General features: G+C 48.6%; 1 protein-coding gene across 1 annotated transcript; it reads right to left on the bottom strand.

Annotated features, from left to right (window-relative positions):
• Positions 1-1439: 1439 nt before the first annotated feature.
• On the bottom strand, positions 1440-8938 carry LOC135882281 (dynein light chain Tctex-type 5-like). Its single transcript, XM_065409133.1, has 4 exons — positions 8822-8938; positions 7914-8066; positions 6233-6307; positions 1440-1796 (listed from the first exon to the last, which is right to left on the bottom strand). The coding sequence occupies exons 1-4, from the start codon at positions 8936-8938 to the stop codon at positions 1440-1442; spliced, it is 702 nt and encodes a 233-aa protein (XP_065265205.1).
• Between the last annotated feature and the right edge of the window lie 6946 nt (positions 8939-15884).

Below are 15884 nucleotides of genomic sequence, written 5' to 3'. Positions count from 1 at the left end.
CCTAAAAATCTATTTGAGAAAGTGTGTGCATGATGTTCTAGCTGTTGTTAAACCTCAGTTTCTTAGGGATGAGGTTATTTGCTTTACCTGCTCCCAAGCATTTTATAGTCTCTATTGTTTATGAAACTGAAGCTATTTTCAAGTTAGAAAAGCTGTTTCATGGTGACTGCCTGACTTTTCCATAGGCAGAGGGCTGCCAGAACTGACTTTCTGAACTTCCCAGGAACACTGCCTCATATCTGAAATAATGTTTGGATTTTCCACAGGCCTGTTCTGGAATTCTCTAGCATTGTGGGGGGAGGAAGGGGCAGTGCATAGAGGCCTGCTAGGGCTACACCTTACTAGCTGTTCCAGAGGTTACAAACAGGGCCAGCTCCAGCTTTTTTGCCGCCCCAAGTGGCGAAGGGAAAAAAAAAAAAAAAAAGCCGCAATCGGCGGCACTTCGGCAGCAGCTCTACCGCGCCGCTTCATTCTTCGGCGGCAATTCGGCAGCCGGTCCTTCCCTCTGAGAGGGACCCGCCGCCGAAGACCCGGACGTGCCGCCCCTTTCCATTGGCCGCCCCAAGCACCTGCTTCCTGCGCTGGTGCCTGGAGCCGGCCCTGGTTACAAAGCCTCAAGGCAGCGATGTTACCCCAGAGGAGATGAAGGAATGAAGAAAACACAATCTATTCAATAAAATTCCTCACTACCACCCCTCCCCCTAAAAGAGATACAAAATAAAGTAGAAAACAAAAGCCCCAATTCAAGCAAGGTACTTAAACACTTGCTGACCATTAAGTACACAAAATCAATGGGATTATTCACATGCTGAAAGTTAGGCACAGGCTTAAGTGCCTTGCTGAATCAAGGGCAGGAGAGAGTGGAGCTGCTGAATTTGTTCTGCCAGAGGCAGAACATCTGGCAGGTGCAGGCTAGGAGTTGTCCCTGGGATTCTTTAGCAACAAGTCCAAACTGCCTCTGAGTTCCATGCAGACCCAGGCTCAGCCAGATGTAACAGACTGGAGGAGATGGTTGATCTCAGAAATAAAAGTATTGGGTATCATAATTTCCATTTTAAAACATTATTAATGGAAAACAATATTGTTAGTAAAAGTACATCCAGTGATAGAATGATACATACTTTGCTTTGTAAAGCACTTTGAGCCAGACCGGTGAAAAGCACTATGTAAGAGCCAGGTATTGTTACGGATATGACAAGGCATCTTGCGCACATAAGTGTATACGTGATGTACGGCGCACATAGTCTCTCTCCACATCTTTAAATTCATCTGTTAATTAGCATTTTTATTCTGTTTTAGAGTTTCTGCATACTGTGTATGCTGTAGCTATGGCACAGTTCCAAGTTTGTCATCAAACACCCGTGTCTCAGCGTCTCGCTTTACTTGTAGCTAGTAACATACCTAAGCTCTTCCTATGCGAAGGAGATGTATTTGGATTGTTACTCGAAATAAACAGCATGTACCAAAACAACACAAAAAAGTGTCTCATTCACGTACTGGGAGGATGTGAAGTTATCTGAATGAGGGTCCCACAGACACTGGCTAGTCACCACTATATCCACAGTCTCATCTTTGCTTTTGTTTCCAATGGTGACGTTGACAACTAACTTATACCGAGGAGGAGTGACTTGCTTGACCAAGTGTTTTATTTCTTCACTTAAAGCAATAGTGAGGCTGGCACATTTTGCAGGCTCATAAGTAACGTTGGCGAGTTTGGTTGGTAAATATTCTCTTAGCAGCTCTTCTGCTCTGCCACAAGAGAATTTCTCTTTCGGTATTGCAGACGAGACTGGAATCTGTAACAAAGACCCAACTCTATAATATAATTTAATTAATTTATTTGTATTACAGTCATGCCCAGCGCCCTTAGTCAGGATTGGGGCCCCATTGTTTTAGACCCTGTACAAACACACACCCACACGTGTGTGTGTGTGTGTGTGTGTTACAATTGAACCACAATAAATTCTGTTCCAACAATATGAATCTCTACATTTTCAAAGAGCTACCTGGGGTTTAACCAGTCAACTTCCAGTCAAGTCAATGAGAGTTGACTCCAATTACTGGGAGTCTAGAATTAACCCACACAAGCACATTAACGGAACTGGGTCAGTGTGCTGGCTCACAATACAGTCATCCCCACAACCAGGGCCGGCTCCAGGCACCAGGCACCCAAGCACATGCTTGGGGCGGCACCTGGTAAGGGGCGGCGGGGGGAGCGCCGCGCGGCGCGGCATTCCGTGGGGGGGTGCGGGCTCCGGTGGCGCGGCGCTCGGCGGGGGGGGGGGGCGGCGCGGGGCGCAGCGCTGGGGGGGGGGTGTTCCGGCGGCGCTCGGCGGGGGGGGGCGGGCTCCGGTGGTGCAGCACTCGGCGGGGGGGCGGCGCGGCGCTCGGGGTTCCGGGGGCGCTCGGCGGGGGGGGCGGGCTCCGGCGGCGCGGAGCTCAGCGGGAGGGTTCGGGGGGCGGCACTTTTTTTTGCTGCTTGGGGCAGCAAAAAAGTTAGAGCCGGCCCTGCCCACAACACAAAATGTGGTTCTGGTTCCCCAGCATAGGTAAATGCTAAGGTATATCCAGGGCTTTTGCCCAATTCGGACACATGGTTAAAATCTGGTTAGGTCTGCACTGGAATATCAAACCATGTTTTAACCATCTTGGGTGCAGCCACTATACTATTATGGTAGATGGGGAAGTTCTGTGAACCTATCCGCTCTAGTAGGACTTCTACCCAATGCTGACTGCCCAAGTCCTGTCCCAACATATGTTGGGTCTCATAAAGCCTGAGATGGCTTCTTCAGTCGCTGGCTGTACTTTGGCCCTGGCTAGGAACACAGGGGAAGGCATAATCTCGGACCATTATGAGCCAAATTTTCGAAGACTTGTTCACACGCATTAAGCTTTGAAAATCTAGAGGTTTTGCTAAACACCCGTGGGTATGTCTACACTGCAGCTGGGAGCATGCTTCCCTACTTGGGTAGGCTAGGCAGATGCTCTGCTCAAGCTAGCATGCAAAAAATAGCCGTGTAGCCATGGGTAGCACAGGGGGAGACTTGGGCTAGCCACCTGAGGACAAATCCACCCGGAATCCCGGCTATGCACTCAGACAGTTAGCCTGAGCCACTGCCTGTGGTACCCCCGACTACACTGTTCCGTTTAGTACGCAAGCTTGAGCAAATCGCGTCTGTGTCCGAGCAGAGACGCATGCTCCCAGCTGCAGTATCGATGTACCCAGTGCAGCTCTTTGAAAATGCAGGGGTATAACTTCAAGTTAGCAAAGAATGGGAGAGTTGAAACTGGAACTGTACTTTAAATTCCACCCCAATATGCCTAGGTATTTCAGCACATATGGAACACGATGGGGCACAACCCTGCCCAGCTGGTCTGGCCCTTCTGCTGCTAAGCCTTCTCTCTTTGTTCATGGCTAGAAGGGAGGGGAGTGAGAGACACACAGCCCAGGCTGTGAATATTATTGGGTTGCAATCCTGCAAAGGCAGACTGCAGGGAGAGAGGGTGGCAGTTTTGTATGCGGCTCCACCAGTTCAGCCATCTGCATTCCCTGGAGGAGGGAAATTCTTCAGGGGAATTTCCCCTTAGTGTGGGAGGTGGCCCTGGAAATGTGAAGAGCCTTAAACAGCAGCTGTCGGCACAGCAATCTCGAAGGCAGTGGTGCCCAAACTTTTCCTGTCGCACCCTCCCCTTACCAGTCATGGAATCTGTCCACGCCCCCCCCATACACACACACACTACTGCACAGTTGGTTCAGCAGAGGAGCTTGGACGGAGCTGGGGGCAGAATTGGGGATGTGAGGGAGCTGGGGCTAGAGGTGGAGCTGGCCTAGGGGGCAGAGGGAATGAGGGCAGAACTGCGGACGGGGGTGGGGCAGCGGGGCGCTCCCTCCCTGCCCCCCCCCCCCCCGTGGGGGCTTGCCCCTCTAAACGTTCCTCTGTGCCCTCTTGGGGGTGAGAGGAAGTATGTCCCACAGTTTGGGGACCACTGCTCTAAACAGACCCCACCTCTGGCCAGGCCCTAATGATCTTTAGTCTCCAGTTTCCACAGACGCTCTCCCCCACTCCACAGACTCCCTCTGCCCAAGCTTGGATTTACACCTTCCCTTGCTCCGGCAGCCCCGTTTGGAGGAGGTAGAGGCCCTTGGTCAGTGTGCTGAGCGTGAAAGCCATGCTGCAAAGACAGGCTGTTCTTGTACTCCAGCCCCAGCCTGTGTGTGACACTAATGCTCAGTTGGCAGGATGGTGCCTGGGCTCTTTACTTACTAAAGGAAGACGGGTTTCCCCACTTTTCAACAGACTCTAGGAGCAGAACAGAGAAGTATCCCATAGGAAGAGTTTCATTGAAAAAATGCTGAGATATTGATTGTTGCATCAATTATGAAATGGATTCTTAGTGCTGTGTGTGTGTAGAGTCATCTCTGGAGATGCAGATGGCTCATTTCATGTCAGAATGCTGGGATCAAAGAGATCAGCTCATCTCCCGGCCAATGCAGGATTGGTCCCTACAGGACATTTCCAGTGCTAGACCCGCAACCTAGCAATGAGGCTTTCAGTACTTCCCCAAGGAGACAAGTCCACCGTCTAATGCAGCTCACTGCCAGGAAGGTTTTTCCGATATGCAGCCTAGATATTCTCTTTCTTAATTTCATCTCATTACTTCGTGTTCCTGCCTAAGTAATTCCTCTCCCTACTTGGTACTGTCTTTAAACCCTTGATCAGCTCTGAAGTCCCACTGTTTGATAACATCCCTTCCATTTAAAATGAATCCAAGTCTTTTTCGACTTGTGGTTTATAGATTCTTACCTGGTAGAAACTGGGTGAGACCCAGATATGGCGTAACTCTGTTTCTAGTGAAGCAAAATGGTTGCAGTACAAACTAATCCACTGTGGTCCTGATGCAGAGGTCCTTGCTGTTCATGGCAAGACTCCTATTTGACAGGACTGACCTGGCTGGTCACCATTATTCCTCATCCCGTCGCCCCCACCCTCTAGCCCAGGACTGCTTGGCTGACAAATGAGGATTCCTCAGTTCAGGCACAGCAGCTGAATTGCAGGCCCCAGGTCACACGAGGGTGAACGTGTCATGAGGCTGATATATGCTGTCTCCTCGGAGCACCTGGTAGAGAGCTCTCCACCCCCTCTCCTGGCTTCCTGAGTAATGTTGTATCCAGTGGGTACAACAAATAGCAGCAACTGGGGACACGGCCTGCAGCTGGATGGAATGGGGAAGCTAAACCACACAAAGAAGAGCATCCTAGGCACTGCCATCCCAGACCAGATCAGTGAGCCATCCAGGCAGGCAGCCTGTTGCTGACAGTGGCCAGCGATGGATGCATGCTTTGGAGGAAAGCAGGCGGAACCCAGAGTGCTCTGGCCACCTGTACAAGAATCGAGCCTGGAGGAAGCATGTTCTTTCTAAGCCCGGCTGATGAGTCTGTTCCAAGCAAGGCGAGGGCTAATCACCACCTTTGTAGTTTTATCCATGAGCGTAGCAATGGAGGCTATGCTGGACAGCATAGACCTGACCCAAGGCACCCTTTGACCCTAACTGGAGTTATGGGCTCAGCACCACTGAAAATCAGACGCTAAAGCTTTGTCTTCACTCAGAAACAAGGTGTGTTCTTAGCTCAAGTTAACTAACACACGGTAACTAACATGAGGTAAAATCCTAGTACTAGATCTAGGATTTTCCATAGTCTTTAACTCAACCCACTAATATGTGAAAAACTACCAACTGCCTGGTCTTCACTAGGATTTTAACTGGTGTTAGGCTACTCAAGTTGGGACCACACCTCTTCATCTAGAAAAGACACATTCCTATAGGTTTGATCCAAACCCCATTGATGTCAGTGGGGTTTGGATCAGGCCCAAAGGGCCAAATTTCCAAATAAGCTCAGGTTCCATTTAGGCAGCAGAATAAGTGCACATTGGGTGCTGAGCTCTTTGGATCTATCATATGTAGGCCACAGTGGTACCTGAAACATGCACATATCCTAGTCAATGAAAGAGGCCTGAACCCAGCCCAGTCCAGATCTTCAAAGCCCTTGGAGCAGTTCCTAGACAGGGCAATTCCACTGTGGTGTGTCCCACTGTTATTGGCATCGAGTGGTCAGTCTTCATTGCTAATTGAGGGGATGTCACCATTCTCCTCAGCCATAGGAATGTCCAATAGAAAACTGCACTGAGTGTGTCATCTGAGTAACCCTGCGCTAGGCAGACAGAACACGTACCTTCTCATTGATGATGGTGATGGGCTTGTGACAAGAGATCTGGAGTCTTGACTTGTTTTTCATAGTGGCTCGGTTCTACAAGTCAAATGCATGCTTTACCAGGTGCTAAGATACACGAGCAAGACAACAAAGCTCCAGCCCGCCTTTCATACCCACACACTGGGCAGCTCTTCAGGGCAGGGAGTGTCTGACTGTGGGCACGTGCACGGCTCAGTACAATGGGGCCTGCAGACACTGCGGTACCACTTCGCCATTCTTCAGCATCTTTCATCAAAGGATCTCAAAGCACTTTACAAAGGTGATCTTAGTAAGCTTTGCAATGTCCCTGAGGCAGGGAAGGGATCACTTCACCTACCACTGCAATACAGCCACCTCTGGAATTGAAGGCAGCAACAATACACAACATTTTAGGGCAGGGAGTGAAGAACAAGACTATATTCACAGCCATATTGAACTATCTACATTCACATAGCCTGCCTTTGACTTATAAACATCCAAATACAGCCTTATTTTGTTTGCTATAAGGGGATCTCAAAGCATCTTATGAACACTACTGAGCTTAGCCTCACTCCATCCCCATGAGGCAGGTCCTGGTGTCAGTATCCCTGTTTTACAGCTGAGAGGCTGTCATTTGACAAGGTTACACAGACGGTCAGTGGCTGAGCTGGGAACAGACCCCAGCTCCCCTTACTCCCTGCCCTGGGCTAGGGGAATTTAGCTAGAATGTCATTGCCAGAGTTGGAATTTGTCCCAGACTCTGTGGTTAACATCTCGGCTCCTACGGTAGCACTTTTCTAAGGGCTCCTTCGGGCTTTGTTTGTTTAACTAAGGGGAGTAGGCTGCTTTAATACACTGTGTGGCTGAGATGGGAGCTATCCAGTGTCAGACTATTAGCTGGCACCTCTAGCTATACTGTAAATCCTGGTACTGGCTCCCAACAGAAAACGCCTGAGCCCCAGTATTAGGCATTATACGTTTTACCTGAGCCCTCACCACCAGAAAACAGTGGCTGTGGCTGGACCACAGAGTCAATGGCCAGCCCACTGCTAGCAGCTGCCTTAAACAGGTAAGCTACATAGGGGGGAGTTAAAAACATCATCATCGATTCCTGCCGTGAGTAAAATGGATTTAATCCCAGGGCTAATCCTGTTAGCAGAGGCCAGTTTCAAAGGGTAGGTGGGATGATAAAGAGAGTCAGGGATGCACTCCAGTACCGAGCATGTGCCCCAGGAAAGGGGCACATGCGGATGTCTCTGTTAACCATGCTAGCGAGGGCCAGGAGCTCTACAGCACAGCTTCAAACCTCTGCAGTCAGAGCCAGCCTGACAGTGATGGGGTTGGTCAAAACCACTGGGCTTTCTCCCACTGCCTGTGGGGGATGATCACCTGCTGGTGTTGGGGGGGCAAAGGCTGTGGGCCTGCAGAGGGCTGGGAGTTGTGGAGGTTGCACTGGGCAGCAGGGCCCCAGACTTTGGTTTACTGTTTGTGCCCATTAACCGGACCTGGGTATAGATGCTTTTAGCAGCAATACCAGCCTCTTTCGCTCCTGTTCTGAATCCTCCTGGTGTCTGCTCGAGGGGGATGGTTACTGCTATGGGACACAGCAGAACCAGGGGGTCACTGGAGCCTTGCTCTTAAGTGGCTCTTATTGGGAGCATCTCTACAGCAATAACCACAGTACCTTAAATTCCTTAGTGAGTCGCTGGGCGGCTAGAAGGCCCCTCAGGCTGATAGAGGCTGGTTTAGAAGTTGTGGCTTCTGAAGCTCTTGTGGTTTCTATGCCCATCTGAAGCTTGGAAGGTGAGTAACCGCCAGCAGCAGGAGCACCTGGGGACTTAAGGGGAATATACGGAGCAAGAAGTGAGCGCGTGCGGATGTCTGAGTGAAGAGACGTGCCGGTGTCATGACACCAGCTGCAGGAGCATCTGGTCCATGGCATCCGTCTTGGACGCTTCCCCAAATGGAATTTTGTGACGCATTCACTGAGCCGCTAGCCACCCATCCTGCCCTGGCAGCTCAAACCCTTCGCCTGCCCCCAAGTTAAGATAACAAAAATACGAATTGGACCCTTTAACCAAACAGGTAAACCCCACCCAACCCCACACATCCCACGGCACATCCCAGCCACCCACAGTGAGTGTGAATGGGGGCAGTGAATGCCCTGCATCTCTGGGCGTGGATACATCGTCTGGCTAGTGAATCTAATTCTTACATGGGCCCCTGCACCACAGTAGCTGAATGCCTTTTCCTCCCTGATGTTAAATAGAACACACACACACGTTGAGTGTTTGTATTTGAAGAGGGAAGTCTGTATTCATGTGTACACTGTACTGTATTTGATTTGCTGCTGTTGCATAGCACTTCAGCTGGGGTGGGGGTCAAGGGAGGAAGTATGATTATTGTTATTATCACCCATAAAATAAATCCAGGCACTTAATGACCTTGGCAGAGAGCATTTCCTGGGGATTAATGACAGATTGGTGTTCATGTCCCTCAGGCTGTCAGCTCCTCCCAGCTGGACATTAATCCACAAGAAATGACTTGGGTATCGATCCCTATTGCTTAATTAATAAATGCAACATGTCTTACTGGCTTAGATTTAGAGACGGCCCTTTCTTCTCTTCCTGCTGCATTGAAGGTGACTTTTTTAGCACCTGTCACTCTTTCTTTTGAGGCCTTTGGGTCTTTTGGTTTCCTGGCATTCATCTGAGTGTTGTTTTGTTGCTGCAGCAGAGAATTTCACCCTTAGAAGGAGGGAAACAGATGACACGCTTGCTGTCTTCTGCGTTTCCCTGGCTAATGTGGCACCGCACGAGAAGCAAATCTTTCAGAAGCAACACAAAGTCTTGATTATCCTCAGCTGATTACATCCGCTTTACAAGAGTCTGCACAAAAAGGAGCATGAGCTGTCGAGCAAGAACATTGTAATTCACCGAGGTCTTAACATTTTCTGTAATAATCAATTTCTTGCCTATGAGTCACCATTCATCTTCAGTACTTTCTTTATTGGGTGGATTTGCTATCTTTAGTTCTAGAGTACCAACTGTCTTTGAGAAACAACCACACTAATTGGGAGCGATTACCAGTCTACAAGTTTTAAAAGTCAGGTGCACTGTCCCCATCTGATTTGGAGCCCTGTTTTCAAAAGTGGCTAGTGGTTTTGGGTGCCCAGCCTGAGTTGCCAGAAGGGAATTTTCAGAAGGTGCTGAACACCCTCCTCTGTAAATGAGGTCCCTTAAGGTGTCTCAAGTTGAGCACCCAAAAAACAGAGTCATCCAAAATCACTAATCCCTGGTTTTGGAAATCTTGGATCCAAGATCACTTTTTAAAGACTAGGACTGCGCTGTCTCACCCAATCAGATTTCAAAACAGAATTCATCTGAGTGGTGTAGACTAAATGACCTGCTTCTTCCTTAGATTACAAGGCAGACACATAAACATTACTGTTTTCAGGGTTGCCTTTGGTAAACGATGTGCTTGTTATATTGCCTGGAACATTTCTAGATGGCATTACTCTTTCACTGCCTGTCTTAGAGCTGCTCACGTGTATTATCTCATGTTGAGAATGCCAATAGTATTGGCCAGGAGAGTCAGGACCCAGTTCTGGGCTCGCTTTCAGGACTGTAAATACAGAGTAACTCCCATCAGAGCCACCAAGTTACACAGGTGTAAATCTGAGCGAGCAGAGTCAGGCCCTCAGTGTACCAAAAAGATTTTCCCTTTGCAAATCTGGAATGCATTTTGTATTAAGAAAGGTAAATGTGTACAAATGTGCAGTCAGAAGGTAACGGCCCTAATGTCTACACAACAGGGCTACACTACAGCCATCACCCAGTGTATCACACGGGCTCCAGGGACGGTGACACTCTACTCACTGACAGATAGGAAGAATTGTTTTTGTCCTACCTGCAGATGGCCTTGGTGTAGCCTCGGTTCAAGGTGCTTTGCTCTCCTTGTGACAGCCACGTGAAACACTGACCAGATTAAGTTAAAATAAAATGAAGCCACTTCTACTTAACAGGACGCCTGCCCTCCAGTGTGTACAAAATGGATGGCTAACACTCCTCCAGCTACTGATTCTGGCTACTGTGTTGACTCTCTCCAGACCTCCACCCTCCATAAACATTAAGGCAAACAAGATTTGCATTTCTTTCTCTGGAGAGAGAGCAGGAGAAAGAGGCATTATTTACATAGCATTTGCTTTGTTCTCCCTCAGTCAGCTGGTGAGATGTCACTCTATTAACCATTAGAAAGCCGGCCCTTTATTGACAAAATTGGTGGTCCTTTGGCATGGCTCTCCCTTTGTAAGCATAAACTCTTCCTGGCTTCAGAGCGTGCGGCTGGTGAAACTAACATCCATAGCAATTTGGGGGGGCGATATTAAGTAAAGCAGTTCAGGGATGCTGCCTACATTGAGGTCATAAAATTATAACATATGGCAATGTCCTAGGACTAAATTGTTTCCTGTAGGGGTTATTTCCATGGGAAATAGCGTGGTCAGGAGGATAAGGAATGAGAGGAGGCAGGCGATGTGGTTTCTATTCCCAGCTTTGCCACTGACCTGCTGTGTGACCTTGGGCAAGTCACTTCACCCCTCAGTGCCTAAGTTTCCCATGCAACTCTGTGCCTTCTCTAGTGTAAGCTCTATGGGGCAGGGGCAGTTTCTTGCTATGCGTATGTACAGTGCCTAGCACAATGGGGCCCTGATATTTGCTGGAGCCTCTGGGGGCTTCTGTAATACAATACAATAATAATAGGAGACAGGAAATTCAGGGTATGTCTATACTGTAATAAAAGAGCACCGCTGGCCCAGGTCAGCTAACTCAGGCTTGCAGGGCTTGGGTTGCGGGGCTATACAATTGCAGCATAGACGTTCGGGCTCGGGGGGGAGCCTGGGATCTGAGTAGGGTGACCAGATGTCCCGATTTTATAGGGACAGTCCCAATTTTGGGGGCTTTTTCTTATATAGGCACCTATTATCCCCCATCCCCGTCCCGATTTTTTACCCTTGCCATCTGGTCACCCTAGATCTGAGACCCTCGTGGGGTCTCAGAGTGTGGGGTGCAGCCCAAGCCTGAACGTTGACACTGCTACTTTATAGCACCGCGAGCCCGGGGCAGTTGACTCGGAGATTCGGTACCAGAGGGTTTTTTATCACACGGTTGACGTACCCTCAGTATCTTTGGACTAATGTCGGTTTGGACCAATTCTTTGGAAGCAGCGGGTTGCCCCATCCGCCAGTCCACCAGGAAAGGGGTTCAACCCTAAAATGCACAGCTCTCCTGGGATTTATTGGAAGCCAGGACCATCTTTGTGGTGTCCCTGTGCTTCCACGGTGCCTCCTGACCGACGGTTCCATAATGTCTCGGGATGTCCCCGGGGCACTGGGGATGGTAATCCTGCTACAGGAGGGAAATCAGTGTACAGATGCCAGCAGCGTCCATTGCTAATTTACTCTAGAGATTCCCACTGATGTTGAGTGAGGACGGCGGTGACTGAACCAGCAGAGGCCCAGACAAGTTCTGTTCATGTCTGTGAACCTCTGACTGGGAGGTTTTTGGTGCTAGCTGGCTGTCCATGAGCACATATTTGAGGCTGCACTTGGCCAGTGCGTTTAGATTGCGCCTGTCAGGGGGCATCACTCACCGCTGGTCCGGCACTGCCTCCTGGGGATTAGCTCGATGCCGATGCCCTCCCATCCGTGGCTTGCACACTGTTGCTCTGTCCCCGTTGTCTGTCTGCAGCCCTTCCCACGGCCCCAGGAACTGCAGTGTCCTCTTCATGGCTCAACCCTTCGGCCAGGTCACCATCCGTGTTTCCCCCTTTTGGCGGTTAGTATTGCAGTCCAAATCCTGCCACTTCCCTGTGGTGAGTTGGAGGGACCCGGGCCCGTCTACTACTCCAGGTCCCAGCCCAAGGACCCTGTGTATCGCAGCCTCCTGCTGTTCCTCCAGCTCCTCTCACCACTGCTACGATTCCCTAGACACTTCCCCATGGCCCCAGCTCCTCCTTTGCCCTTACCTCAGGGCCATCAGCTGCTCAGTCCCTGGAGCCAGCCAGGAGTTCTCCCTTGCTCCCCCGGTCCCTGCCAGCAACTGACCTGTCCATGCTGCTAGCTTTCTTTCAGCCTGCTAGAGTGCTAGGGACACAGTTCTCCCCTCTTGTGCTCCCAGCAGCAACCAACCTCTGCTCTGCCTGCAGCTCCATTTCTGTGAGACTCCAGGGCCCTGATTGACTGCTCCTCGCAGCCACTCTCCTATTGGCTGCTTCCCTTCCCGCGCAGCCTCCCTAGGGCTTTAGTAACCTCTTGTATGCCAGTGTGGGGTAAACACCCTATCATGGTGCCCACTTGCTCTCTCTCACCTCTCTTGAGACTGGAAAGACCAAATGGTATTCTCCAGCAGCACCACTAGCCCCACTTCTAGTCCGAGTCCCCCTATGAGCTCACACCTAGCACCCATAGAAGCTGATGCTTTATAAGTAGATTCAGTCAGGCAGAATGAGCACAAAGCCATTGACCCTGACCCTTGCCTGTGTGCCCCCCACCAAGATTTTCAAACTTCAGGGCCTTGGAGCCCATGTGACCTGGATCTGGCATAAAATATTTGTGAACCTCTTTGGACTTAACATGGGAATGCTTTGCATCAATGTCCAATGAGAGATGGGAGATCTAGTATTTTGCCCATCTACCCTGATTGGTAACCACTGAATACCTCCATCATAGTCATCATTCCTGGTAGAATGATCAATCCAAAATATGTTACTTGCAGGAATAATCAGGTCAATACACAACATTGTTGAGGGGATGAGCATGATGACTGATTGGCTTAAAAATCATGAGATAAAAATTATTGTTGGGTTCTTCTTTTTGAGCTTCTGTTGTCTGAACCTTTACTTTACACTCAGGTCACATTTCTCAAGCTTTTCTCTGCAGCCGTAAAGGCTAGAAACGTACTGTTTTTTTTTTAAATGAAAAGCCGAGGTTCGCATGTAAGCATTTTTCTCCAGGAGCTGAGGATTTCAGAAAAGTACCAGGTATCATGAGACTAGCGATAAAATTAAATTAACAAAGAACATGGCTGGGCTATTGTCTGAATAAATGCATGGGATGCGAGTTGGTGATGGAATACAGAGCCTTTAAGATCTTGGATTGCATTCTATCCCAGATTGGCATTATCTTACAACTGTTGGAATTCCTGTGTGAAATGACTTGATGGGTCCCAGTCCTGTTCTTAGGGGCTGAGTGACCACATCAGAAAAACCATCATCGTACTTAATATCTTCCTCTTTATCCTTCCCAAGGCAGAATGGGCCTGAGACTTAATTATCCTCATCCCTCAGAAGTGATCCCTCCCCATCAGGTTTAAAGCATATTGGCTGACGACATGGAGGAATCAGTGAAGAGAGGACTCTGGTTTCCAAGACTGCCAGTTCAGCACCTTTCACCAGCACTGATATATGGTAAGGATATGACACCATCAGCTGCTGAGGACGTGGCATTTTCCCTGAGCATACCACGCACCACATTTAACAAGGGCGGCCTCCCCTGCTTAGGGAGTCCAGGGCTAACTTGGGCATTGGTATGTACCTAACACAGTACCAAATAACCCCTGCTTCCCTCAGTTGAAATGCTAATGCATTCTTGTAAGTGAGCGCTGTGAAACAGTTCTCAGCGTTCATGGAGGTTGGGCTAGAAAAAAATCAACAGAGGAGTTACAACAACAAACCTGCAGTGGTAGCAACCTATCTGTGCACAGCGGGAGATGAAAGCCAAGTGAGACATGCCCATGAACCAAACCCTGGTCCTCTTACACATAACTATTTATTGTTTAGACGGTACCACATAAAGAAAAATGGACTCAGGAGAGCTGAGTCCAGAACTGCTCTGCTACAGAATTCTTGTGTGACGTAGGGTAAGTCACTTCATCTCTCTGTGCCTCTGTTCTCCATCTGTGAAATATAGATAATACTTCCTTTCTTCCACCTGCTGCCTGTCTTGTCTATTCAGATTGTAGGGCAGGGGCTGAGTCTTTCAATATGCATGTACAGAGGCTAGCAAAATGGGGCTCTAATCTCAGTTGGGGCCTTTGCATGCTACTGTAATACAAATAATTATTAATAATAACCAGAGATGTACGTGGTGCTTTTCAGACACTAAACAGGGGCATGTCCCTGCCCCTAGGAGCTTACAATCTGAGAGACAAAACACAGCAAGAGATTCATAGATTCATAGACTCTAGGACTGGAAGGGACCTCGAGAGGTCATCGAGTCCAGTCCCCTGCCCTCATGGCAGGACCAAATACTGTCTAGACCATCTCTGATAGACATTTATCTAACCTACTCTTAAATATCTCCAGAGATGGAGATTCCACAACCTCCCTAGGCAGTTTATTCCAATGTTTAACCACCCTGACAGTTAGGAACTTTTTCTCAACCTAAACCTCCCTTGCTGCAGTTTAAGCCCATTGCTTCTTGTTCTATCCTTAGAGGCTAAGATGAACAAGTTTTCTCCCACCTCCTTATGACACCCTTTTAGATACCTGAAAACTGCTATCATGTCCCCTCTCAGTCTTCTCTTTTCCAAACTAAACAAACCCAATTCTTTCAGCCTTCCTTCATAGGTCATGTTCTCTAGACCTTTAATCATTCTTGTTGCTCTTCTCTGGACCCTCTCCAATTTCTCCACATCTTTCTTGAAATGCGGTGCCCAGAACTGGACACAATACTCCAGCTGAGGCCTAACCAGTGCAGAGTACAACGGAAGAATGACTTCTCGTGTCTTGCTCACAACACACCTGTTAATGCATCCATAAAGAAAGATGACCATAAAGAAAGGGTGAGGAATAAAACAAAGAGGACACAGGGTCTGATCGTAGCAGATGCATCTTGTTAGTCCCTCTTTTAAAAAAAGCAAAATGGGAAGTCGAGTTGAGACGCTAGGGGGGAAGGAAGTCAATTTAAAAGAATTGTTGTGTAATCTTTTAGAGGCAAATCTTTCAGGACATTCTTAGCTAATCAAACCTGCCTTGTTCCCACTTGAATATACACAGGTCTCCTTTTCCAACATCAGGCTGTGTCCAACCATATTCACAGGTAGTAACAAACCACCAAGCTTTGCCGGAATCTTGCCAGGTTTTCAGACTGTGCTGCTTTTTGCCACTCAAGCCAAGATACAAGACATAGCCGAGAAAATGGGCTGCCCTTTCTCATCCACTTTTCACCAGCTAAATGCTGGTTAAACGTCCTCCCCCTTCCAGGCCCTGCTGTGCAGCACAAAATCCTTCTGTTTATTTCACTGGCAGTTGTGAATTGCAGTTAGGACTAACTAACCAGCCCAAGCCTTTGGGCGGATAAGCGAGCAAGCACCTTTGCATCGGAAGCTCCCTGGATCTTTGATATGCGTATCGCATGACATCTCTGGGAACGGCAGTGAAATGTGGCTTTTGTTTAAAAATATGGACTAAAATATGTTCTGTGTTTCTTTTGCTTTTATCAACAGTTGGCTTTGTGCAGCGAGTGCCTGTGCCGCAGTATAAATCAAGTTAATTCCTAAGGTACTTTTCTGTGTTAAGGCTGAAATTCCCATTTTGGTTCACTGTCTTGCATTGTGAACTAAATTATTTTCATAGCCCCAGAAGGGCATGTTGTCAG

Source organism: Emys orbicularis, chromosome 8, assembly GCF_028017835.1.
Source record: "Emys orbicularis isolate rEmyOrb1 chromosome 8, rEmyOrb1.hap1, whole genome shotgun sequence".
Taxonomy (NCBI): domain Eukaryota; kingdom Metazoa; phylum Chordata; order Testudines; family Emydidae; genus Emys; species Emys orbicularis.
Note: the sequence above shows the minus strand (reverse complement) of the source record. Positions and strands in the feature narration are given on the sequence as shown.